The sequence below is a fragment of the Ursus maritimus genome, unplaced genomic scaffold, assembly GCF_017311325.1.
Source record: "Ursus maritimus isolate PB19 unplaced genomic scaffold, ASM1731132v1 scaffold_27, whole genome shotgun sequence".
NCBI classification, from domain to species: domain Eukaryota; kingdom Metazoa; phylum Chordata; class Mammalia; order Carnivora; family Ursidae; genus Ursus; species Ursus maritimus.
In genome coordinates this window covers 16344987-16371600 of record NW_024425230.1, presented here as the reverse complement: position 1 = coordinate 16371600, position 26614 = coordinate 16344987, and the positions used below count along the sequence as shown (strand labels likewise).

At 45.4% G+C, this 26614-nt stretch overlaps 1 protein-coding gene across 3 annotated transcripts in view; it reads left to right on the top strand.

The window, feature by feature from the left end:
- The first annotated feature begins 20575 nt into the window (after positions 1-20575).
- The window catches only part of SLCO3A1 (solute carrier organic anion transporter family member 3A1), a 295788-nt gene continuing 289749 nt past the window's right edge, over positions 20576-26614 (top strand). For 2 of the 3 annotated variants that reach the window (XM_040642752.1, XM_040642753.1), the window contains exon 1: positions 20576-20883. In XM_040642752.1, coding sequence (XP_040498686.1) covers positions 20704-20883 — 180 coding nt within the window. In that variant the 5' untranslated portion in view covers positions 20576-20703. The remainder of the gene's footprint in view (positions 20884-26614) is intronic. The other variant, XM_040642751.1, reaches the window with a different exon arrangement.

Below are 26614 nucleotides of genomic sequence, written 5' to 3'. Positions count from 1 at the left end.
CATTAAAAGCTTACTCAACATACATCAGTAAATAGTAAATAGAATTGGAATATTTTTTAAAAGTCGAGACTTCAGGGGTACCTGGGTGGCTCAGTTGGTTAAGTGTCTGACTCTTGATCTCAGCTGAAGACTTGATCTCAGGGACATGAGTTCAAGCCCCATGTAGGGGGTTTAAAAAAAAATAAAAAGCCAAAACTTCAATGGTGTAAGCTCAAGAAGAATTTGCTTTACTCACTCACTTATTTCACTCCTATTTATCGAGTGCCCACTGTTACCAGCCCTCTACCAGGAAAAGGAGGTAAGGTGTGGGCAAACCAATGCCAATGCTATATATGAAACTTCGACATTAAGCAAAGAGTTGTGCAAATAAATTATAGCATATCTTCTTTATTTTAAGATGCAGCTATTTACTTCAACATCTCAGCTTATCCAATATCAAGACTCCTAGTACCATTTTTGCCATCGAGTTGCCCTGGGAGTCAAATTCTTCCAGAGAGCATTTGCACTTGTTTCTTTTACCTGGAACTACTTCCAACGTGGAACACCCCCCCCACCCCCTTTACGCTACATTCTCTGTCTGAGGTCTTCTGGACCACACTTGTAGTCAGACTTCAGACCATAGGCCTGTGTGATGATCGCCTTCTAGTTCAAGTAGCCAGGGGAGGGTTTCCTACCACCTCCCTTCCCCCAGGGGCTAAGGTTGAGCTTTTTAAATAGTTCCTATAGGTCCATATAATACTAGTGTATTTTACAACGAATGGCATCTTAAATTCTACGAATTACAGTGATTGTAAATTGCAGTAAGAACTGTGAAGGAGTAATGCAGAGTGGCCCAAGGAGGCATATAGGCTGACCTGATTTAGACGGAAGGCCTTTGTAAATGAATGATGAGTCAACTGTACTAGATGGTGAGGGCTGCTGTAAGAAAGAATCATAGACTGGGCGGCTTAAACCACAGAAATGTACTTCCTCACACAGTTCCGGAGGCTGGAAGGTCAAGGTCAGGGTGCAGGCAGGGTTGGTTCCTTCTGAGGCCTGTCTCCATGGCTTGCAGATGGCTGTCCTCTCCATATCTTCACATGGTCCCCTTCTGTGTGTTTGCGTCCTAATCCTTCTTCTTAAAAGGACTCCAGTGCCATCAGATTAGGGCCCATCCAGATGACCTCATTTGACCTTAATTAGCTTTTTAAAGAACTTATCTCCAATACAATCACATTCCAAAGTACTGAGGGTTAAGACTTCAACATATTAATTTTGGGGCCACACAACCCAGGCTATAACATAAGCTGAGGCCTGGAGGATGGGACAAATGACCCAGGAGCTGAGCATTCTGTAGAGGCGAGATAGCTTGTGCAAAGCCCATTGAGATAAAGGACCGGAGTGAGTTTTAAATTCCTTGAGTGTGAAATCCCCAAAGGAAAAGAATGTCATTTCAGTGAATCAGTTTCTCTTGAAACCTGAAATAGCAATATGATGGATTCCTTTTATAAATTACTTTAAAAATCAGATTTTTTAAAGTAAATAGGGCTATGTTCTTTGATTGTAATTATCACCCGTGATTTCCTCAATCTGAACTTGATTTTCCTCCCTGTGGCTCTGCTAAATGCACTGTGAATTGACATGCAGATCTGTAACATGATAAATTCCCACCATTACATATGCTTTTTGCGTGGGGTGATATTAAAACCATTTCCTCCCACTGCTTTTATAGAATAGCCTCATTTCCAGGGGCCAAGCATTCCAGACACGGCAAGCAGCCTGTGGAATAAATTATGATTTGTAACAGGCCCATAGAAGGAGACATTCCATCTGGTGTACGCAGGACGCCATTCCTCTCGGCCCATCCTCTTTAAATCAGTGTAAAAGCCCGTGCCCAGCGCAGCCCTGCTTCAGAGGTGTTTCCTGGGACTTCAAAGAAGTGGTAGTGACTGTTGGCCATCTGTGTGTTCGATGTCACTAATCACTGGGAAAACGCAAATTAAAATCACAATGAGACATCACTTTACACCTGTCAGAATGGCTAACATCAAAAACACAAAAAATAAGTGTTGGCGAGGATGTAGAGAAAAGGGAACCCTCGTGCACTGCTGCTGGGAATGCAAATTGGTGCAGCCACTGTGGAAAATAGTATGGAAGTTCCTCAAAAAATTAAAAATAGAATTATCATCTGATCCACTAATTCCACTGCCAGGTATTTCCCCAAAGGAATCGAACTCACTAATTTGAAAAGATATATTTACCCCTGTGTTTACTGCAGCGTTGCTTACAATAGCCATGGAAAGGAAGCAGTCCAAGCGTCCACCCATAGATAAACGGACAAAGAAATTGGTGGTATGCATATACAATAGAATATTACTCGGCCGCAAAAGAGAATGACATTTTGCCATTTGCAGCAACACGGATGGGTCTAGACGGTATAATTCTAAGTGAAATAAGTCAGAGAAAGACAAATACCAAATGATCTTATTCAAATGTGCAATTTAAAAAACAAAACAAAGAAAAACTGAAATAAACGAAGAACCAGACTCTTAAGTACAGACGATAAAGTGGTGGTCGCCAGAGGGGAGGTGGGTGGGGGATGGGTGAAAGAGATAAAGGGCACAAGAGCACATTTACCCTGATGAGCGCTGGGAAGTGTATAGGCTTGTTGAATCATTATGTTGTACACCTAAAAGTAATTTAACATTGTGTGTTAATTTTATGTGAATAAAAAAAATGATCACGGAAAAGCACGATCCGTCCCCGCCCTTTTTTTAGTCACATATGTGGCGCTATAGCCAACAGGACCCGAGGATTTCTCTGCTTACACTGGGCCATCTCAAAACTCAGAGATCTGAGACCCCAGTTTGTTCTAAGATTAGACAATAAGGACATACTTGTATTTTCAGAGTGCTGCTATAAGAACTTCTTGATGAGAGCAAATGCTGCCTGGCATCGCAGAAGTGTCCAGTTACATACAGTACAGCTCATCCACATGAAACGCTCGATTTTTTTTCAAGCAAGTGCTCTGACCCTGAGTGACCAACACACTCACTTGAATTCCTAGGAATGTGTTCGGCTTTTGCCCTGCTCTGTACTTGGGTTGTGCGGGAGGCAGACCTAAATGCCCGTCTGAATTTCCTGGGCTAGAATGTGAGGCTTGGGAGACTCCTTGGCAGGTTGCTTCCTCGGAGCAAGGGCACGTTTTTCCAAGGAGTTGGGGAAGCTGCAGAGAGCTGCTTTTTTGGTCACTCATCGTCTGCCATCCTCAATCAAAATAGGAGAGGTGGTCCCCAGCAAGGAGACGTGAGGCAGCTGCTTGTCCTGCAGCCAAATCTTAAGTTGGGTGGAAGAAGTGGGAACTTTTCACCAGCCAACCTCTAAATTTATATCATCCGGACCCTAGATTGGTCATTATTGACTTCAGAAAAAGCAATCTCCCTACCCTCTCCTCCCTGCTTCGTGCTACTGTGATCATTTCACGCAGGGAAGAGACTTTGGCTTTGATAAAGAGCAGTGACGGCAGATGACCTGATCATTCATTCATGCAAACAGTAATGAACAGGCACCTACTAGATGCTCCGTGCTGTTCTCTGTACGAGACTCACTCTGCTTCCGAGTCTCTTGCACCGAAGCTGTTGTGCAGGGTATCTTCATCTTCTTCCTTTTTTTCTTCTCCTCTACTCTTCCTTCTCACTTTAAGGTTTATATAATTGTTTGATTATTGGATCAAATAATTGTATTTGGTTTGGAAAAAAAGAGAGAGAGAGAGAGGAAGTCTCAGAATGGTTACATCCCGACTTCAGTTGTTAATTGCAGGCCCTGTGCAACAAAGCTGCTGTACTCCTTCAAAGATAAAAATAAAGCCAATATTCAGCTGCTGTAGTTCTGAAGTATTTTCAGAGAAAAGAGTGAACTGACAGCAATAAAATTCCAAAAAAAAAAAAAAAAGTTGATTAGACCTAAATTTTTTTCACCTGGGAAAAACCGTAGGCTTATGTGGTTGAAATAAACCTTTTATTTCAAAGCAAACCTTTGATGTTTGAAAATAAAAGCTGAAGACTTGTGGCCCAGGACACAAGGGCTGTTCCAACGGAAAGCATTCATCGGAATTTCAAACAGAAATGATAACAGGTGAGCGCTCCATGTGCACGAGCTCTGGGAACCCAGCTCTGAGGACCACGCAGGACCTGCCACTAATATACTCACCAGATAACTGATTGGCTTTGCAGTAGAAAAGTTGACGGCACAGAACCCTTGAAGGGAAAATCATCTGATCTTGCCTGCCTATGACCCCGAGTCAAAGGCAGAAGAAAGGATTCTTTCCTCTCTCCTCTGCCCTCCTGCTGGCAAGGGCCACATAGAGGCTGGGAGAGGGGCTTACAAGGTAAATCTAGATTAGAAGGTAGATCCCCAGGGATGGAGAACAGTGGAGATTTTACCTGGGAGCTTTTAAAACTTTTGATACCTAAGCCATGCTGGAGGGGGGCATGAGGACGACCCATTAAGTTAAGGCTCTAGGGGTGGGAGGTAGAGAACCAGGTATTAGCATGTCTGGAAGATTCCCTGTGTCTCTAACGCACAGCAAGGGAGGGAGGATTGCTTGTCATTGGAGGCAGGACGTCTGCTCCGCCACGATAGTCTATCCCTTCCCCCTCCCACCATAAGACCATGCACCTGGGAGAATCTGTCCCGTAGCTCCATCTGGACTGCCCAGATTCATCCGCCTCCTTGTAATTACACTGCTGGAAGAGGAGGGAAAGGACTCAGGCCCCTTCCTGAGTATACAAATATTCTCAGGCTTCTCCCACCTTTAAATCAACAAGCAAGCCAACTCACCTCCATAGACTTTGGTTCCCTCCTAGCAAAACCTCTGTCCTTCCTTGCACACACAGGGCTTCGTAAAAAGAACCCACTGTATGTGCCTACTGTCCACACCTCTTAATCTCCACCGTCAGTATTGAAAACATGTTGATATTTTGCTCGTCATAGACTTTTCTGCATTCATTTGGGTATTTTAAAAATACTGTCTTATATTTTATTAATCTTGATTACTTCGTTTTTTTAGCACCCCTTTAGATTTTGCTCCTAAGAAGAATGCTTCATTTGTCTTACCAGAGTCCCAGCCCTGTTCTGTTGACTCCTTCAACCCATGATGATCTGGCTTCTGCTCCCCAAAATGCAATGGAAACTAACCTTGAAAGGTTCATAAAAAATCCTCAACGTGACATTGTTTCACTCCCTGTTTCAGTTGACATTCTTCTGAGCATTTCAAGCACATCAAACAACAAGTAAAACCTACACAGACCTACTTGACTTACACCTAAACCTATTCCTAAAATGTCACCATCTTATTTCCCTCCCCGTTTCTTTATTATTTTCATATTACTTCTACCCTTCCTAAAACTACAGCAGCACTTATTTACAAACCTTCCCAAGGGTACAGTATTCTCACCCAGACCAGAGAGAAAATGACTATCAATTCAGATAGCCAAGCTTAAGGGATCTGGTTCATCAACTGATTCCTGGTTATGGCACGAAGGCAAGTCATTTCTCCCAAGGCTATTCAAACCCAAGCCAGGACTTCAGGCTGAAACTTTCTTTTTAAGATAATCTTTTCTTTCTCCATCAATTAAGAAAAAAATGCAGGTCCAAGCTTTTCCCATGGATTTTCGTTTTTAGTAGCTTGGAACTTCCCCACGAAATGTTGAAGTCTTTCTTGGCCAGCATGACTGAGCCCATTGTCCTGTCATTGTGATGACCAGGTCATTGTGATAACTTGGTTCATAGGCATTATTTAAAATGTATGGATGCCGTACTGGTGTCTCATTTTAAGTCAGGGTTTCATCTCCCAGGAGCAGGAGAACAAGGTTGTGCAATGAGCACTCTTTTCTTTCTTTCTTTTTTTTTTTTAAAGGCATTTGGCCTATTCATTATCTTGGAACAAAGTTTTGCGCCTCCCTTCTGCTGAGTTTTTTCGTGTGAGCCCTGGTGCCAGTGAAGTCCCTCTTGCTCTTGGTTCTGTACATTTTCCCCGGGGCGATTTGGCTAACTTGGTTCCCTATAGTCTTCCTCCTCTACTTACTCAGACAGACATCGGTTTCCTGTCTACGTTTTAAAATCAAACCCTTAATAGAAAAAGAAATAGACTACGAATTTATGTTAGCCTCCTCTCATTAAAATTAATAAAAAATTAAACAGGTCCCTTTACAGCCAACTTCTCTGCTCATCCTAATTACCTTTAGTGTACTTTATATGAACTTTTCTCTTAATGTCATGATGAAATTATGGCCTTTCACAAACTCAACATATTTCAATTAACTGCAATTATTATACCCATTTTGACGCTCAAATTCCAATTTGGCTGGTGGGAGACCTCTAAGCTAGCTCTTTTGTTTTTTCAGCACTGTTGCTGGCATCTTGGAAAGCATCTCTGCTTTTTGGCACCGATAGGCTATTCCAGGACCATTCCATTCCGTGCGTATCTGCGCGCGGGCATGCGCATGCGCGCTCACCGGATACGCCTGTTCCAAATCCGGGCATTTAGGACTTCATGTCCGAAAAGGCAGTGAAGAGAATGATGCTGCTGTTGAAACACTTCTAGCAGGAATAATATTGCTTTTTAACATCACGAGTTCACATTGATTTTTTCCCTAATATTATTAACATAATTAAGTCTCTGTACTTTACTCACCTTGTAGCAGAAGGCTTTATTGACCTCTAAGACTTTCTAATATATTATGCAATAAATGACCTCAGCTTGAACCTTCTTTCTTTCATAGTTCTACCAATGATATTGGCTTTTGTGTTTGTCTTCACATCACACTGACATTCAAGGACCCTGAGCACTTGTTCTTTGTTCCACGATCTCATTGTGACCATTGCGGTCACCGATTTTCATTCTTATCCCAGATGAGTTCTCAGCCCCTGGGCAATGTACCTAAGTGTTTCTTGCCCCTGAGGACTAATTGGTTGGTGGCATGTTGATTTCCCTCAATTCCAGGAAAGGCTTGGCTTCATTATATTCGAAGGCTCTTCTTTGTTGGGGATTCAGTTTTGGAGGACACCCTATTTCCCTTTGCCCATATGTTCCCCTACCACCAGTTCTGTATCTGCGCCTATGATTTTCCGTCATTGATGTCCTTTGTATCTAGGAATACAAAGGAAGAAAGATGTGATCTCTGGATAGTCTCAGTGACAACATTAAAAGGACAGTAGCACCTATTCCCCGTCTTAGCCTGGTTAACATATTTCCTTCTAGAAGCCCTTGTTTTCTTATATTTTTAATGAGTATCTTCTTTGGTAACTCGAGACTTACTGATCCCGTTGTTTAAGGGATCTGGAATTCCACCAGAGCTTACTCTGGCTCCTCCAGGTTTACCTTGGGAGTTGTGCCAAAGATACCGCATTACCTTTACACATAGAAAGAGGGCTCTGGACAAGGAAAAGGGAGAACACTCGCTTAAAGAGATAAGAGATAGGAAAAGACTACAAAGGGGCACATACCTGATCTCTTATTCAAAATTACCTTAGCAGGATGGAGTTTGAATTTGACAGCAATCTGGGTTTTATTTTATGCCTTTGCACTGGGGCAGAACGCCCAAGGAATGTCACTTTACTCGAGGCTTCCCATTAAACAAGGCCATTTGGGTCCAGAAATGATGGAGTGGGTCTAAATGTTTTAATATGAATAAAAGTTAAAAAGTTATAATCCTAATGCATATTTATGTTTTTAAATGGTAACTTGGAAACGTATATGAACATAAAACCTGCCACTAGTGAGCCAGGCTCTACGCTTGGCACTGGACGTTGTGTAACTCTTCCAATACTCATGGCAACATGCTGGGATGGGTCTTATTTTTATTCCCATTGTAAAGATAGGTAAATTGACGCTTAGAAAGGTTGAGTTAATTATTCATGGTCATAAACCAGTAGATGGTAAATTCAAATTCAGGTGATTCAAATTTGGGTAGTCTAATTGACTGCAGAACACATGGTCCTAAACGTGCTGTGTGTGTATAATAAAAATTGGATCACACCACACATAAAATCTGGACTCCTCTTTTTTTCCCTCTTATGAGTTTATTAAGAGCATTTCCCCCTTCTTATAACATTTTATAAAACATAATTTAAAAAATGGGTGAATACTTGGGGCGAATGTCTGTCTCAGTCGGTAGAGCACGCGACCCTTGATCTCAGAGTTACGAGTTCGAGCCCCAAGTTAGGCGCGGATTTTGTGAAAACTGTCTTTTCTTGAAAACGTAATGTAATTTTGCCTGTCCCTTCTTCGTGGACATAGACATTCTTCCCAATTTTTCAGCATCACAAATAATCATTCAATAAACATTAAGCAACAAACACTAAAGCATTGTATTCTTGCTTGTGTCTGATTATTTTCTCCAGGCAGATTCATTGGGAGAATTATCGAGCCAATGGAAGTGAACAATTCAAGGGGCTCGACAGGCATCACCAAATCACTTTCCACAGAGCGGCACAGATCCACGCCTCTGTCCTCACTTCATTAACGAGCCTTTCCATCAAACTTCCACCGGCACAGAAAATTGTCTTTCAAAAATGTTTTGCCCTGTTGGAGGGTGAATAAAATGTGTCTTGTACTTGTTTTCATTAGTATCTGTTTGATTAGTTGTGAGAGTGACTATTTTGGGGTGTTCATTGGATTTTGTATTTCTTTCCCTTCTCTGTGTGGACCCTCCGAGCATATTTCTTCCTGAGTATTCGAGTTTAACTTATCGATTTGTAAGGGTACTTTGTGTTTTGATGATATTACCCTTCTGCTCTGTTGCTAAACGACTTTTCCCAATTTGTGAGTTTATTGTCGCAAGCGATGTTTCTTGACGTAGGGGAGTTCTAATTGTGTAATAGCAAAGTCTATGTAGCTTTTCCTTTGTAATTACTTCTGTGGCTCTTAGGCGTAGAAATGTCTTTCCCTCTCCAGAGATCTGATAATTATTCACTTATATTTTTGTCTATGTGTGGTTCTTTCATCCATTTGTTTTTATTGTTGTTTTTGCTTTGGGCTATTGCACCAGCAGGGCTATAATTTGAGTTAATCAATTTTCTCAACCATTTGATGAATAACCTGTTCCTTTCTCATTTTTTGTTGTGCTTACTTTATTAAGCTGGGATATATACTAGAGTCTATTTCAGGGCTGATTGCTCGATTCTATCAATCTGTCTGCCAGCTCTTGAGCTCCTACCATACTGCTCTGTTGAATGTTGCTTGCGATATATTTTAATACCTGGTAGAACATGCCTCTTTTATATAACTGCCCCAGTTTTCCTATTTCAATATGTTCATTTTTTCTTTACTTGTTATTCCTCTGTATGAGCTGTAGAATCCTACATCATATAAGCCAGATAACATTGGCTTATCTTTCGGTTTTCATCATATCATTGAAACATATAACATGTTATTGCAAAATTATAGTAGTATTTATTGTTCTTTTGTTAGGCTATCTGTGTTGGTTTTGTATCAGTGAGAGGCTAACTTTGCACAGTGAATCTTTATATTTTCAGCTTTTGTTTTTAAGTCTGGAAAAATCATATTACATGGAGTTATCTGTCTTTGTGAAAGTCTGAAAGTTATCACTGGTGAATCTTAATGCAATGGGATATCTTTAGAGGTAATTATTTTAGGGTCAAGTTTGCCATTAAAATATCTATTTAATTCAGTTTTCCAAATTTACTAACACAGTGTGTTTGAATAATATTTTTTGGTTTGTTCAAAACTTCCTCTGTTCTTATTTTTACATTTCTTTTTTACTTTTAAATTTTGTTTTCTCCCTCTACTTCTCATATATTCTTGAATCGTGTGAAAAATTCAGTTCTTGAATCTGTGCATCAACTTTACTGTTTCTATTTTTAATAATTCGTTCATTTTTTTCTACGCTTATCTTTAGAAAATCTTTTCTTCTGTTTTCCTTGTTTTAAATGCATGTTAATTATGTATAGTACAAATGCTTTGAAACGTATCTATTTTGTCTACTTGTTTTTTCAAGTCTAGTAATTGTATAAAGGGCTTGCATAGAATAATTGTGTTTCTGTCCATTTCTTCTTGTACATCTTTGCTTTATGTATTGGAGGTATAAAATATATATGCCTTTTATATCTTTACCGAAAACTGCACATTTTTATGTACACTCTGACTCATGCATTCAGTCTTTATGAATTTAATATTAATATCTTCATTTTTTCTTGTTTATATTTTTCTGATATTCATTTTTAATTTTTTTAGTCTATTTGTATCATTTTGTTTTAGATTCATTTCTTGTGAGTAGGTCAAGGTTGGATTTTCTTAGCTCAATACTGAAGTTTTAGTATTTTATTGTAGGATGATAACTCATTTACATTTGTTGTTGTAACTGTCCCATCCCCTCACTCTGGATAATTATTTGGGATCTCTGGGGGTTTACTCAGGTGGTGTTCAGGGGAACAGAGTATGAGCACTGACATGAGAAACAGCTGCAGGCATGAAAACAAGGAAAACTCACTCTTGGTTATGGCCAAGGCCTTCTTGCAAAGAGAGGAACATTCTAAATGTGGAGCCTGTGGAACTGGTCAGAAATCTAGAACAGGATCCATATCAAAGAATTTTCAAAGATCAGACACAATTGAGGAGTTGGTTCAGAAAACAGAGCCAGGAGAGCCTCCTGGGCAAGCTGGTGGGGGGGCGGGGGGGCCTTGGAGAGACCCACGCATTTTCAATCTTTTACTGTAAATGATACTAAAAGAAATAATAGTGATTGGCAACAACAATTTACAATAACAACTTGTTTATTGACATTGGACTAAGTTCTTTCGATAAAGATTGCCTTTAATCCCCGCAGCCCCTGTGTCATTACATTTTTATAGATAGGAAAAGAGGCTCTGAATTTTCCAGACCAAAATGAATAAGTGCCAGAACTATTTTCAAAAAACAAATCTCCCTAACTCAAAAAAACGCAAAAGCCCATGATTTTGACTATTATATTATATTGTTTTCTTCCCAACATTATAATTGTTCTTGGTTTTCATTTTCCCAATATTTACAAGCATATATTCTCTTGAATTATTCTAATTAGGTTTTTCAAAATCACACTTGAATACATCGATTCTCTAACTATCAAGTTCATGAGCACTACAATAACTTTTGATTCCTTCTGTAAGATGAGGAATGGGGTGTCCTTCTCTTCCCTACATACTCTTTTCCCGCATCTTTGCCAGTATCGTTTGGAATTACAGACCTATTTATTAATAGCCTTATTTTTAGTTATTTTATTTCAAGAAACAGCGGCAAAAACTTTGCATTTGTACTGCTATTTTATTTACAACAAAAATTTTTTTAACTTCATTCTGTATGTGTAGCTGGGACTGTCACAATGTTTTTGAACCCGCTTCTGTTATTCTTGAGTTTTCATCTTTAATTACTATGTTGTTCCATGTGAACGGATCTTTACGTAAATTTTTCAAGAAAAGTGCAGGGTGGTATCTTTTTTGAGCTCTTGATTAGAATATCTAAGAATGTCTTTTTTGTTTTCTTTGCAAATTAGCAACGTTTCAGCTTGAGTCATAAGCATTTTCTCTCAGCACCATTTAGACTTTGTTCCATTATCATCTGGCATCCAGTCTTGTGATACACACTTGATTTCGCCTGTTTTCATTTGATGATAAGTAACTTTAATGTTTTGTCTGGATGTTGGCAGAATTTTAAAAAATCCTTTATATTTAAACAAATTTTCCAGATTGTGACTAACTGTGAATCTTTCTTCATTAATTTTGTCTGGAAACGGTGTGCTATTTCAAATTGTGCATTCTTTTTTTTTTTTTTTTTTTTTTTTTTTTTTTTTTTAGTTTGAAAAGTTTTCTTCCATTCTCGGTCTTTGATATTGCAACAACATTTTTGTTCTGGTTACATCTTTCTGGGGGGGAGGGGTCTTTCTCATCCATGCAGTAAGTCTTTATTTGTGATCTACCAAATCACCCATCTTTTCTCTCATTTTTATCTTTGTTTCTCTTCTCTGCATTGATAGAAAACTTACCCAGCCTGTTTTCTATATCATTTATTTGGTTTTCTGCAATTTTGATTCTGATCTTTAGTGCCTCCAAATCGGATTTCGGTTGCACAATTTTATGGCTTATCTGAGTCCTATTCTTATCTGCCAGCTTCCTCTTCCAATTCAGTTAGAATCTCAAGCAGCATCTTTTTCATTTAACACCTTATTTATTATTTCAGAAAGTACATCTCTTTAGTATTTATTAAGAACACAAACCAGCAGGATTTAATTTTTTGTCTAATCTAGTCAAGTTTTCTTTCTTTCTTTCTTTCTTTCTTTCTTTCTTTCTTTCTTTCTTTCTTTCTTTCTTCCTTCCTTCCTTCCTTCCTTCCTTCCTTCCTTCCTTTCTTTCTTTCTTTCTAAACAAACACGCGTTTTCTCTGCCTCACTGGTCTAGGGAGTCCCTTGTTTTATGTTACAGAATATTTTTCCTAGACTCAATGTATCTTTATCCCACCTTCCAATGCAGGCACACGCATTCCGTCTTAAACAAAGAGATGTCTATCCAAGATGGCTGCACTCTGGATCTGTTAGAATCTTCCTCTTAAACATCAGAGAGCAAGTTATGGTGCATACCCTCCCCCATGACTTCCAGTGCCGAGCTAGCAATGGATACTGCTAGATCACGGCAGCAATTTCTCTTGCTTCCCTAACTATTTCTTTGTAAATAGGAGGTGAATTAATTAGTAAATAGTTTGAAACATTACATAGTCTTTTTGTGGCCTGAAACAGTGCATGAGGGGCTTTGATTCTAAGAATACAGTGCTCTCAATGTGTATGGCAGACTGTATTTTCCAAAGACAGTCAGAGCAATATATATATCCCATCCCATGGGCTCTTCTTCTTCTTTTTTTAAAGATTTTATTAATTTATTTATTTGAGAGAGAGAGAGTGCAAATTGGGGGGAGCAGAGGGAGAGGGACAAGCAGACTCTGCTGAGCATGGAGCCTGATGCGGGGCTTGATCTCATGAACCTGAGATCGTGACTTGAGCCAAAATCAAGAGTCAGATACTTAACTGACTAAGCCACCCATGCGCTCCCAACCCCTAGGTTCTTCTAACAACGTGGCACTGATCCGCCTTCATCAAGAGGTGAATTCTGTGATCTCTCCCCTTGAGTCTAGTTGGAGCCTTATAGTTCTCTCTACCAAAAGAATGCAGGAGAAATGACATTGCTTGACTGAAGACAAGGTCAGAAAAGTCCCAAGGCTTTCTTTCTGAAAGAAGAGAGGCATGGACACTAGGCATGGACACCAGGACTCCTGAGTGGACATGTATGAAGTCTGGCTTCCTCAAGGTTGCCATTTTGGAGAGATCATGAAGAAAGACCACAAACAGAGATGTCAGGAAGGCGTGGCTATACCAGTCACCAGCTGTTTGAGCCTTTCTAGCCCAGGATGCAGGCATACAAATAAGTGAGACCTCCAATGATTCCAGCCTCAGCCTTCCAGTAGAGTCCAGTTGTCTCCAACAAGCCCTGCCAGATTGTAGATTCTTGAGCAAAATGAATAAATAAACATCATTGTTTAAACCACTAAGTTTTGGGGTGGCTTGTTACACAGCATTAGAGAATCAAAAACATGGGCTTCCCATCTCCACCCCTGCCTATATTACTGTATTACCCGCTCCCTATACTATTATATTACTTTATATCCCAGGACATACTCTGCAACCACCTACCCCTTCCACTGAGGCCCATTGTGCTTTTCTGGAATTTACAATTGCATAGACTTAGCAAGATGAGAGCTCTGAACTGAGTGTCCCTGGGCAGCCAAGAGGTGACTGTCAGGCTTTCTGATTGGGGAATCAGTCCAGGTCCTCCATGCAAAGCCCTCTTGTCCTTTCTCCCCGTGGAGGAAGGAGGCACTCTTCCTTGGTCATCCCATTCATTCTGTGTTCAGGGCCATTTCCCTGAGAAACTGGATAATGCATATATAGGATCCTGGGAGTGTGGCCCAGTGAAGTCCTGGCAGCCCTTTTGGATGTGTCCGACATCTTAGCTTTCATTCCGAGGTTCAGAGGTGTTGCCAAAATAACAGTCAGACACAAAATGGGCCCCTCTCTCCGTCCCCTGGCCTTGTCGGGCCAACCCTCCCATGGTGTGAGAGTTACAGGAGAATGAAAATAACCAGTGTCGTCTTTAGAGCCAATTGTTTCTCTTCGTCCTCTGTTCGAACGCCCCAAACACAAGGAAAAGGGGAATACGCAGAAATCTACAATGCTTCTGGAAGTTGCCTAGCTCTGGACTCCTTCTGCTAGTCTCTTAGGCTGGTTCTAGTCTTGTCAAATCATTACGTGCATCTGACTCACCTGGGGATCTTGCTAAAATGGAAATTCTGATTCAGAACCTCTGGGCCGAGGTCTGAGCGTCTGCATGTCTAGCAAGCTTCCAGGTGATACCAGTGCTGGTATCGAGTGGTGAGGCTCTGGGCAGTTTCTGTTGCTCTCACTTCCTGAAGGCAGCCCAGAAAGACTCTCACTTCCTGCCTCTCTAGATGTGGTTTTACAGCTCTTGTGACTAGCATGTCCCCCGTCTTTTTGCCTCCCGGTGCTTATGGGCTCCTCCTGCCATTTAGTCCTGTCCCACAGCTGGGGGGGTAGCTCAGGTGGGGAAGGGTCACTTCTTATGTCCTCACTAATTTGTTCTCTGCCCAGTAGTTACTGAACACCGTGGGCCTGGCTCCTCCGGGGGCAGGAACATAGAGATGGAAGGCACTGATCAGAGGCTTGCCAGGGAGAAGGACAGTGAGGGCCCACTACAACGGGACAAGCGCTAGGGCAGAGGAGGACAAAGATAGCAAGGGAATGTAGGTGGTAGGGGGCAGTGGGGGAGCTGGGAAGGCGAGAGCAAGACGATATTCTTTAAAGGCTATCTGGAGAAGGTGACATTCTAGCTGGATCTTGAGGTACGAGTGGGTGTGAGCCAGCTGAAGAAAGGGGAGGGAAGGGCATTTCAGGCAGGTGGAATAGCAGGTACAAATGTTTGAAGAAGGAGAAAGCATGGTGAGCTCAAGGGACTGCAATTAATTCTGACCGGAGCAGGGCATGGGGTGTGCGTGTGTGTGTGAAGGGCTGGGGAGAGGAGTGAGGTAGTGTATCAGCTTGCTCAGCTACGCTCACAAAATATCAAGGACTGGGTGGTTTAAGCAACAGACATCCGTTTTCTCACAATTCTGGCAGCTACAATTCTGAGATCAAGGTGTCAGCAGGTTTGTTGTCTTCCAAGGCTTCTCCTCTTGGCTTGCAGACCCTCTCTTCTGCCTGGGTCCTCACGTGGTCACCCTTCTGTCTGAGCTTCCTGTGTCCTAATCTCCTCTTTCTGCAAGGACACCAGTCTTCTTGGATGAAGGCCCCCTGAAGGATCTCCTTTGACCTTAATCACCTCTTTAAAGGCCCCACCTCCAAATACAGTCACATTTTGAGGTCCTGGGGGTTAGAGCTTCACTGTATGAATTTCAGGGGCTGCAACTCAGCCCGGAATGGCCAGTCCGAGGTAGGACCGCCTTCTCCTTCATTTTGTTGCTCTCTTCACCTTTCCATAGGGGGGAAGTTGGACAGGGTTTGGAGGATGGAGCTGGGCGTGGAGGAGGACACTAACCTGAACAGAGGTGTTCCACTCCCTCATCTGTGGATGCTTTCTCTGTTACTCACACTCTTGATTCAGCTTTTAGTGGCATCCTATACCTCGGGGTTTTCTCTCCTGGTCTTCTCATACGCCCTTTGTTTTCCATCAGCCAGAAGGTTCATGGGCTGCCGTGCGCCATGACCAGTTGGGGTACCCAGAGCCGGAGCTTACCGCCCCTCATGGGGGGCAGAGAGCTGTGGCCACTTTCGGCTGGGCTTGGGACCCATGAGCCTCTTGGCATGTTATCAGCCTTGAAAACCCACACCTCTTTGCCAGAGAGGCTGTTGGGCCTTCTGAACATTTGCAGGGCTGGCTCATTTCACTGGCTTACATTTACTATCAGTAGCCATCCTGAAAACACAAGGGTATGTGTGCATTTTTGAGACTGGGAGCAAAACTGGGACACTTGCCCTTGAGAGACAAAAGGCATTGTGTCAGTGAGAGGCACTCCAGGACCAGTCCTGCTGTAAGAAGGAGCCACAGTGATGGAGAAGCAGGTCCCTGGGAGCATACCTGGAAGGACGTTTTCTATAAACCTTGACACCCTCTGGGTCATTTTCCTGTCCTAATCACAAGCCTCTTGGCAGGAGGCCTGTTAGATGCTGAGCAGGACAAAGCCTCCTTTATTTTTAAAGTAAAACACTCTGCTCTTAAGAAACAGTCTATTTGGGTAAACACATTCTATTTACCCAACATATCAATTGAAGGCAGCCAAGGATGAGCTCCCCAAATACACTAATATTGGTAAATGTTTATCACTCATATTGCTTCCTTCATCTCAAGGCTCATTTTGCATAAATAAAACACATTTCTAAATCCCGAGTTTTCTCCTATCTGTTCTCCAATTTCTCTGAACGTTCTTTTTCTTTTTCCTTCCGTTTCTCCACTTGGATTTTGGATGCACGTTCTTAAAATTGCATCTACACTGATGTTTATCCTTTTCACTTCTTTGCTGAGCTTTAGGATATATTCAAATTAAGAGATATAATTTAAAATGGAGAACTATGAATATAGTCAGTAGCAAACACAGGCTATGGATAGAAAGGCATATGGATCAGGCTAATTGTAAAGTGGGGTGGGGACAGAAAAACTCCGATGAAGAGAAAATAAGCTTCAACTCAGCCCAAATATTAGTTTCAAGCCAAAGAAGCTGGCCTAGCCCCAATTCTGTCCTTGGTTGGACACAATACATAATTGCTGTATTTTCAGAAAAAGAAAAAAGAAATTCATCCATAGGGTGAGAATCTAAGCATCTATTTTCCATCCCAGTAACAATCAGAAATCATTCTTTGCATTTATTTTTCAACTTTGTATTTGCCTGTGAACAAAATTGAAGCTGGCAAAGGATGGTTCATGTGAATTACTTGAACAACAGTTTCTCATTGTGTTGAATTACATTGAGGCTGCTTGCTGTGAAATCTTGCCACAGCCCAGTAACAGTGAAAGATATTGTCACTTTTTTTTTCCATGGCCATGAAGTTAACCCACGTCTCTCCCACATAAATGAATTGATGGTCCTTTCCAAAGTGGGGGAGAAAAGCTCTCCAAATCCTAATCACCAAGCATTTACTTACAGCTTATTAGTGTTTTTAGAATCAAAAGACGGTCCATCTTCCCACGTCACCCCATCTTCATGCTTCTCTACATCTCATTTCCAGATTACATGGCTTCTCAATGTTTGGAATACCTTTAGTCGCCAACAAAGAGAGGAATCATGGAGCCCTGGCCGTAGCTAGCAGTATTTTCATCTAGTTTAGGAAACTCCAATTTAGAACCTAGCCCAGAAAAGTAGTAGAGAGGCAAAAATAATCACAAGGGTCCTCCAGGCGCTTGTAATGCCTACGGTTCCTAAATTCACCATCCACCACCGGGGGGATAAATGATGAAAAAGGGTCCAGGCTGGAAGTGGTGGCCTTGGCATTGCTCCAAGGCCACATTTCAGGTTGCCCAGTTGAGGCGTGGGATGGGATCTGAGCTCCGTCTGCCTTGTTTTTCCACATGATGGTCAATGACTCATTTCAGAGGCTAGTTAGAGGGCTAAAGCCCCCCCTTGATCTCCTTCCTCTTCCTGGGCGCTCCTCCTAACCTGGGGTGGAAAATGCAGTTTTCTATTCCTGCCACTTGGTAGCTGTAAGCTCCTAAAAGCCACTTGCTGCTTTTACTCATGAGTGAAATGGGACTAATAAGAACAGCTCTCCCTGTTGTGAGATTTGAATGATACACAGGGCATTAACATACTTAATCAACAGTCACGTGCTATGCAGCTATGAGGGTGGTCACTGTTTTTCTGCTGCTTTCCCTGCATAGGAGAGAAGCCGAGCAGAAGCACCTGCTATTCATAAACCCACCTCACCAACCCAGGAGCCCTGATGTACAGGTAAATAAAGGACGAGCAAGGAGGGAAGGAAATTGAACATGTCAAATTCTTCTTTCTGATGGTGTGAGGCTGACACCTGACTTCCTTCAGGCTGACCTTGATTACTCTGTAAGGCTTCAGGCACAGGATTATTTTCATGGCTGCTTACTGTTAATTATACGGAGAAGCTACAACCCTAATCTGGGATCCTCTCTCTGGCAGCATAAGTGTTTGACGTCTCCAGAGACAGTTAGGTTTTTATCTAAAATCAATGACCCAACTTGAAAAAAGCCGCTGTACTTCTTGGACTATACACAGGGCAATGTGGTATAGAGCAGAGAGAGCTGCACTTGGGTTCAAGTCTTGTCTCTTTCGAGCTGTGTGACACTGGGCTAGTCACTATGTATCTCTGAGTCTCCATTTATAAAGTAGAAACCATATGAATTCTGCTGTCCCCAAGAGACAGGGAGTCATTAAGAACCTGGACTGGTTTCAGAGGCTGGCCCTGCCACTGACTGGATATGTGACATTGGTAAGGTTACTTAAGCTTCCTGGGCCTCTGTTTCCTTATCTGTAAAATGGGCTATTAATAGTATCTCATTTAGAGGATGGTTGTGAGATGTAAATGGTAAATGCAGGTAAAGCGCCTAGAATGGGGCCTGACCAGAGTAAGCACAGGAGAAATCTTAGCTCTTGTTATTACAAAGCACATAAACAACACATAAGGACTCTAACGCACTCAGCGTGCTATTTCAACAGCTTCAGGAACAAGCAAACATCTCGGCTTTGCAGGGTGAAGTCACAGAGGCAGGAAGGGAACTAGCTCATCAAGGGTCTTCAGCAAAAAGTCAGGAGGTGCTCCCCTGATGCCAGAGTGTTGGAGAGGGCCCGCTGGGGCCGGCCAGAGGTAGGACTCAGTAGATAAGTCAGCTGTGAATGAAGCGAGGGTGCAGGGAGTAGGGGAGGAGCTGCGGTAAGGTGAGGTACTCTTGGGGAATGGTGCAGCCCCTGGTGACCCTAATCCGGGAAAATGGGAAAAGACCTCTGTTGGGGGGAGCCAAGTCAGATAGCAGACAGCCAAGACAAGGAGAGGGGAAGCATCTGCAAGGGACACCAAGTCTAGGTGAGATCATGTCTGGAACCACAGGATGAAGCAGTTTATATTTAAATGGTATGGCAAGACAACACCCCCACACTACACCATCCATTCTCATTCAAGTTTTTTGGGAGGAAGTAAACATTATGGAAGTGTTAATTGCTATTCAGTTTCAAATTTAAGCCTGCGTTTGTACACAGGCGCCTAGGAGAATGGCACATTTTCCCTGACACATTATTGAGCAAAGGCTTTATAAATAATTGGTTGAGGCCTCCCCCGCGATGGCCCGGGCAGAAGTTGCTGAGTGCTTCCTGGTACTGGTCCACTCCTTCCCAGTCTGTTCTGAGCTTCCCAAAGCTGTCGGACGACTAGCAGATCCTACTGGTGGTGACTTGTGGCCCCAACTCCTGGTGATGATTATAAAGAGCGGCTGCGACGGGGCGCGGGCTTTCAGGCCAAGGCCAGGGAAGCGGCCGGGCCACAAAATTAGGGGAGGGGTGGGGACCAAGGCAGGCCTGTGGCTAATCGCTTCCCCGCTAGCTTTAGCCTTGGCTGCATCAGTCCTGAGGACGGGCACTAGGCAGATGGAGGGTTGGATAAGGCCCTCTGCTGGGGTCGCTGCGCCCGTGCAGCTACCTAGACGGTATGGCTGGGGGGCGGCAGATAGTCTGTGCGGTTCCCGACGGATTAATCGAACTTCCCCTTGGGGTGCTCCAGTTGCTTTCTTTCCTCGCGGTCGGGAGCCTTTTAGGCACGCCCAGGGGCCCGGGGGAGCAGGAGCAGGGGCCGGCGGGCTGCGGAAGCCTCAAGCAGCTCTGACCTCTGGCACCTCCCCAAGCCCCGGGGCGCAACATCTGTCCCCAGAAATAGCCGGGCGAAGAAGAGAGCGCGCCCACCCCTTCCCGGGTAGTCGGTCTTTTCTCTCTTCCTAGAAACCGGCCCTCCCCTCCTCGCGTCTAGCGCCCCGGATCCGGAGCACTCGGTCCCCGCCCAGCGGGGGCGCCCCCAGTTCCTCGCGCAGCACCGCCCAGCGCTGGCGGCGGGGCCCCGCGCCCCGCAGCGCCATCTAGGGGCCGGGCACCGCCTTCCTCCCTCCGGGGCACCCCCTCCCTCCCTCCCTCCGCGCGCGCCCGGAGCCGGTCCCCCTCGCGCCTCCCCGAGGGCGCACCGGCGGCGAGGGGCGGCCCGGCCTCGGGGCAGACGCAGGGGAGGCGAGGGCCGGCGCGGCCGGCGGGCCAGGGGAAGCGGGCGATGGCAGCGGCTGGCGTCCGCGGGCGGCTAGGCGGCGGCGGCGGCGGCGGCGGCGGGCGGCGCGAGGAGCCCCTGTGATTGGCACAGCCCGAGCCGGAGGAGGAGGCGCGGGGAGGGCGGAGGAGGAGGAGGTGGAGGAAGGGGGCGAGCGCGCGCGGCGGCGGCGGCGGCGGCGGCGGTGAGGAGCTGTGCTTTCCACCTCTCCAGCCCCGGCAGGACGGGGGCGGCCGCCGCGGGCCCGGGGCGGGGACAGCACGCAGCCTTGCCGCGGACACCCCCGCCCGGCAGCGGCCCCGACACCCGGGGCGAGCGGGAAAGCGGCGGCGGCGGCGGCGGGGGAAGGATGCAGGGGAAGAAGCCGGGCGGCTCGTCGGGCGGCGGCCGGAGCGGCGAGCTGCAGGGGGACGAGGCTCAGAGGAACAAGAAGAAGAAAAAGAAGGTGTCCTGCTTCTCCAACATCAAGATCTTCCTGGTGTCCGAGTGCGCCCTGATGCTGGCGCAGGGCACGGTGGGCGCCTACCTGGTGAGTCCCCGTGCCAACTCCGCCGCGGGGCCCCCCTCCCCAGCGCGGCGCCCGGGCGGCCGGCAGGCACGAGGAGGGGGCAGCCCGGGCCCGGGGGCAGGCGGGCATGACCTCGGCCGGGCGCGGAGGTTGGCGAGTGGTGCAGAGGCGGCCGCCGGGGGAGCTGCCGGCCCGGGCTGCCGAGCGAGCGGGGAGCGGGCGGGACCGCGGATGCCGGTAGCTGCTCGCGCGGCCGGCGGGGGCCCGGGGTGCCCGGGGAGGAGAGGCTGCGGGCAGGTGGGCGTGATCCCCTCCCCGCCGGGAAAGCGCAGCCGGAGGGTGACTTCAGGAGCCCTCTTGGAGAGGCAGGCAGCGCGGTTTTCAGGTGACCTGCACATGGGAGAGGAAAAGCCAGTTAGCATCCTGCGTCCTCTACTCTCCCTTCCAGCCGCCTGGAGAACCAATCCATTATGCATCATTTTCTCTGGGCGCTTTTTCCATGCGCCAATTACGGGGGGATTTAACAGCTTAGAGTAAAATGCGCCCGAGTGTGGCCCTGACCCGAGCCAGGGCTGCAGGGGGAATATTCCCTCTCCCTATCCCAATAGCCATCTTTCGGCGTCTGGGATAAAGTTACAGTACCTGGAGAGCAGCTGCGAGTTTGTATAGTTCCTGCTCCCCGTGCTTAGACCTCGATCCCTTACCGTGGTCTCTCGCCCACAAGGGGGTCACAGCATTTTGCCTCACGGACATCTCTTTCATTTGCCTTCCGAAAGGGGATATTAGTGCTCAAACGGCCCAGGGGTGCGTAACATATCAGAGGAAACAGCTTGTAATGACTCAGCACTGTCAAATACCTACTTTGTCGCTTCGTCCTGCCCCGCGCAGGTGGTCCCAACTTGAGTTAGAGAGCGTGCACTTCCAGACCCAAGTACAGCCCTGCCTACACAGGAGAAGATTTTTTTTTCAGAGTGTGTAGCATTAAATCATTACTTGGTGATTGACCCGCACCTAGAATCAAATGCCAGAGACTTGGAGTGTTAGTGAACAAGTTTGACGGAGATGGAATTGGACAAGATTTTGGCTGTTGGATAACCGCATCCACGGGTGGAATGGTGCTCTTCCTGATGTACCAGTAATCTCTCCTTCCTGGCCTTGGGGTACCGATAATGAGGGCCAGACTGCTGGGACAGGGCACCATTCATAAATGGTCTCCAAAGACTCAGGGGGCTCGGTGTTGGAGGGAACTATGAGCAGGTTTGGTCTCTAGTGGGGGGTAAAGTCAGTTTTAGGGTTACGAAAGAGGGTTGTTCAAGCTCAGCTCTCTGTTGCTGGGGTGACAGACTAAGCGGGCTTCTGAAAATCAAATGCATTTCCTTTGCTTCTTGCGAGATCAAAGTGTTTGAAATCCCTGTCTCTGTGCATGCCTGACTTGTATGCTGCAGGTGAACCCTGTAGCCAAAAGCACATTTTCTTTTCTGTTTGGATTTCTGTTCTATCAAATGCTCTTTTCTCTGTAGTTAAGGTACAGACAGTACCTGTGGCCCGTGGAGTTTTGAGGTAGGGATAACTGTGTCTTGGGGGGGGGGGGGGGGGGGAGTGTCTGTTTTTCAGACCTTTCATAGAGGGAATTTGTTAAGATCTTAAAATAGGTACATGTATTTATTACCAAGATGCAAATGCACATTAACAAAATATTGGTGGGTCTGTACTGGGAGCCTATGCAAAGTATGTACTACCTAACCTGGTCTGTGTTTGCGGAGGGAGGTAATATACCAACAGCTGCCTCAGTTTAACAGTGTGTTAGCCTGAGACCGGTTTTGTTGAGTAGAGCGCGTTATTCATGTGTGGCGAACAGCCACAGAACTTTTCACACCATGAATTCCAAAGGCACGGGCTTAGTCTTAGCTTGCCATGATCTAAGGGTCTTAGAAAGGAATGAGGCTGGGCTTCCACCTGATGAGTAGCCTAAGCTCCTTTAGAAAGTTAAGAAGCAGAGGGCTGATGGTGAGGCGGATACATAGAGGCCGGGCTGGCACCAGGAGATAGAAAGTTGACTTTAATCCCCGAATAGGCGAGGGGCAGGCAGAGGAGGAAGTCAGTCCCACCTGGTGGTGGTGGTGGTGGAGAGGGGGGCGGGCTGCTGTCCCTTTCTGGGCCGATAGAAAGCCTAGTTCAGAAGGTTAGGGTAACAGGAGTCAACAGGTGACTGGCAGAAAGGGGAGGTGGAGGCGCAGGAGAGGACGGGCCTAGGAAACTGAGTTCATTTTGATCGCTAGGAGTGGAGGCACGAGGTGCTCAGGGCTCTGCCTTGCCTGGCTGCCCTGGACTCTGTTGCCATCTGAACCTCCTGAAAATAGTTTGCTTGCCAGGCTTCACCGGATCCGTTTGCTGTGGGTTTTGCTCTTCTGGGCCACTGGGGAGTTTTCTGTTCATCTGTTATTTTAGAGGTGAAATAAAAAGTTTGTGATTCCTTCAGCTGTGTGAGACTTCTTGATGGGTAATTTGGGAATGAAGCATCGTGGGATGTTTGCAGGAGAAGCAAATTTCTCCCTGTGAATCCGTCGTGGCTTTCGTAAGAGCCCTGAGAGCCTGCTTTTGTAGGGGATCTCACACAGGGTCGGCGTACAAGGTGTGTGTTATATATGGTCTTTGCCTTGGCCATCAGCCCGTCCCTCTGATGAAGCGTTTTCAGATACCTGAGGAAGGGCACACCTCAGGACACTGCCAACAATGCTTGCTTTGATGGCGGGGGGGTGTGATCGAAAGTTCTACGCTAGTGACGTTATTTCCTATTTGATCCAGTAGTCCATCTTCTTATTGTGTCCTCCCAGATGCCTTTCCCCATCCCCACATTTGGAGGCTTCATTTCATTTCTCTGTTTATTTCTGAAAAGACAGATTGCCCGGTGTCTTCAATGACCCCGGTGTAGCCTTCCCAACTGCAGAAATGGAGCAGGAAGTTGCCTGTGATTTGAGAAGCGACTTTGAAAAGCAGGACTCTGTGTGTGTGTGTGTCTTCCCTCAAGAACCTGCCTAGGGAGGAAACTCAAGGGAGACAAACACTAATTGCTAAGCTGGGCAGGGGACCAGCAACTTTTTGCCTGGGTGTGGGGGGGGGGGTCTCCCAGGGGGAATGCAGAAGGCTGTTGACCCCCGACACCCAGCCTCAGTGATCGTAGAGATAAGGTAATCCCGCAACCCCAGGCCAGCTGTGGATTCTGCAATCTGTTACACTTGCAAGCGTTTGAACTGGAAATCGTGCTGTGGATCAGCCAACCGTCACAGGGATGTTCTCTCCTCCTCAACGGACACCGCCTGAATGGCCACGAAATATTTTTTTGTAGCAGAAGAAGAGAGACCCGTCCAGTTTGATCGGCGTGGCGTGCTGGGCCAAGAGTGCGCTTTTCCTTCCCTGGGGTCTTTGCTTCGGGTGGCTTCTAGTCTGAACTGACTTACTTGCAAGGATGTGACATCTGCTTAAGTCTCGGGCCCTTTGGAGAAGGCGTGCGCACGTGGGCACCACACGGAGAGAAAGTCCGTGTGTGTGCGCTTCGCGGGGATGTGTGGAGACCCACCGAGATGTTTCCAGCCGTTCATGGAGGGTAGCCCTGCATATAGAGAGGGGTTCGCGTACGTTCTCAAATGGCTGAGGACGGGAATAGATAAGGCTGATACAGGAAATGAAAGGCTCTGACACCTCGGACAGTTGGGATTGAGGCTTCCATACAAAGGCATTTGAGTTTCTGCAGGATGAAAACTTGAGGCTGCAGGAGGAGTCTGTCCAGGGTGGGGTACACAGGCGGGGCCTCTGACCCGGGGGTGGGCATTTGCCTACTGAGAATTTTGCACACACTGAGTCTGAGCTTGTGGTGATGAGATAATGAGCCGGATGAGTGAGTGCCTGTCCCAGAGCTCCAGCTCGCTGATCGATAGTCCCTTTTTAAAAATTTTAGGCCCGAGAGCATTGCATAGCTTCAGTTACTGGTAAAGTGAAACTGCTGGATTTGTTATTCTTTAGTCTTCTTCTTCCTTTTTTTAAATCCCTAAAGGAGCATAATTTTGAAGATGGGTATTTGCATCTCTTCCCCAGAAGCAGACAGCTGAGAGACATTTTTAAAGTCCTTGTCAAATTAGTATGATGACTAAGGCGACTGTATTTTACTTAATCAAATTATTTTACACACTTACGGTTGCTCAAAGTGACAAATTCCTTGCCATTTGCATAATTACTGGATAGCCCCAGGTAGTAAGACATACAATTACCCTGATTTTTTTTTTTTTCTTGCTGTTTGGTTGCAGATGTTTAGCTAATAATTATTTAGGGGAAAAAATGAGTTCTGAAAATTCCTTTCAACCAGCTTTGTGTATACAGCGTAGTTTCTGGAGGGGTTTTCTCTTGTGTGTTTCACAATCCAAGGAAGTGAATCAGTTGTGAAGTGAGCCCGATCTCTTTCCCTGAATTTTGTAACCCTCCCGCATTTCCATTTTCGATGCCTTACAAAGGGGATGACCCGGAGGCCTCTCCGGAGAGAGGCGCTGCCTTGCTAATCAGATGCCCAGCATTTAAACTCCTGTCTTTGCCTGCTGCTGGAATCGCGTAGCCTTGTATTAAACTGGATACGTTTCCACGGGCGCAAAGGCAGTTGGAGCAAGAGGGTCTCAGAATTTCTCTCGCTCATCTTAAAGCAAGCTCCCGAGTCCTGCCTTGTTCAGGGAGGGGCTCACTTAGAGTAAGTATTAGGTGGCGAAGAAACCACGAGGATACAGCCACATTGGATGAAGATGAAGGCCTTGAATACAGAAAACACTCATCTGTGAATGTTATTGGTTAATTGCGGACACTGGTGTTCCTTTCAAGGTCGGTGCCAGCCCTCCCGCAGAGGCTGGGGAGTTTAGCAGGGAGTCCTGCTAAACCGACCATGTTCCTTGGGTTAAGCAGGGCCCCTTGAGGTGCCAGGCAAGGAGGGTGGGGCCTGCCAGGTGACTGGGCAAGCAGGTGTGCAGAAGGTGCTCCCTCCCCCTTGCCGGGGGTGGGAGGGAGGAGAATAAAACACTACCAACAGCACATCTGCTTCCACCTTGGCAAATACATTTAACTTGCACAGATTTAACTGCAACACATCATTTAATAAATAAGCACATTCCTCCGAAATAGAGTCAAAGTACTTATCATCTTCTACTCACTTATGTTTTGAATGCGTACTCTGTTACTGATGTATATTCGTGTGTGCGTTATGTGTTTACGGACATACGTGTTCTTGGACAGGGTTACATACACCAAATATTGTATGCTGTCCTTTTGGGAATATGTTAAGGGACATTTCAGTGGTAATTTTGATTTTATGGCTTAAACACAGATTTAGAGCTCCCCTGAAGACAAGTCGCCTATGTTCTGTTCCCCCCTCAGAAATGTTTTTGGCAATCCGTGGGCCAGAAAGATAGCATCCTTGTTCTTGTAACTTAGTTTTCCTTTCTGTTTCTATATGTGCATCTACAAAATGGGTAAAAAAAAAAAAAAAAAGTGGAATCACTGGCTTTGGTTCACAGGAGAAGTGAATTGGTATGGTTTGAGAAACATGTATTTTATGTAACCTAAGTGTTTATGTGTTCATGTAACAGGCAGTGTTGCTGAATGGTTAAAACTCCAAATTAAATGGTGAAGGCTCCAGATGGAAACTGACAAGCACCTGTGGCAGCCGTGGCTCAAGGGATGAGCTTCAGAAGACCTGGGATTCACTCCTTTGTTCTCC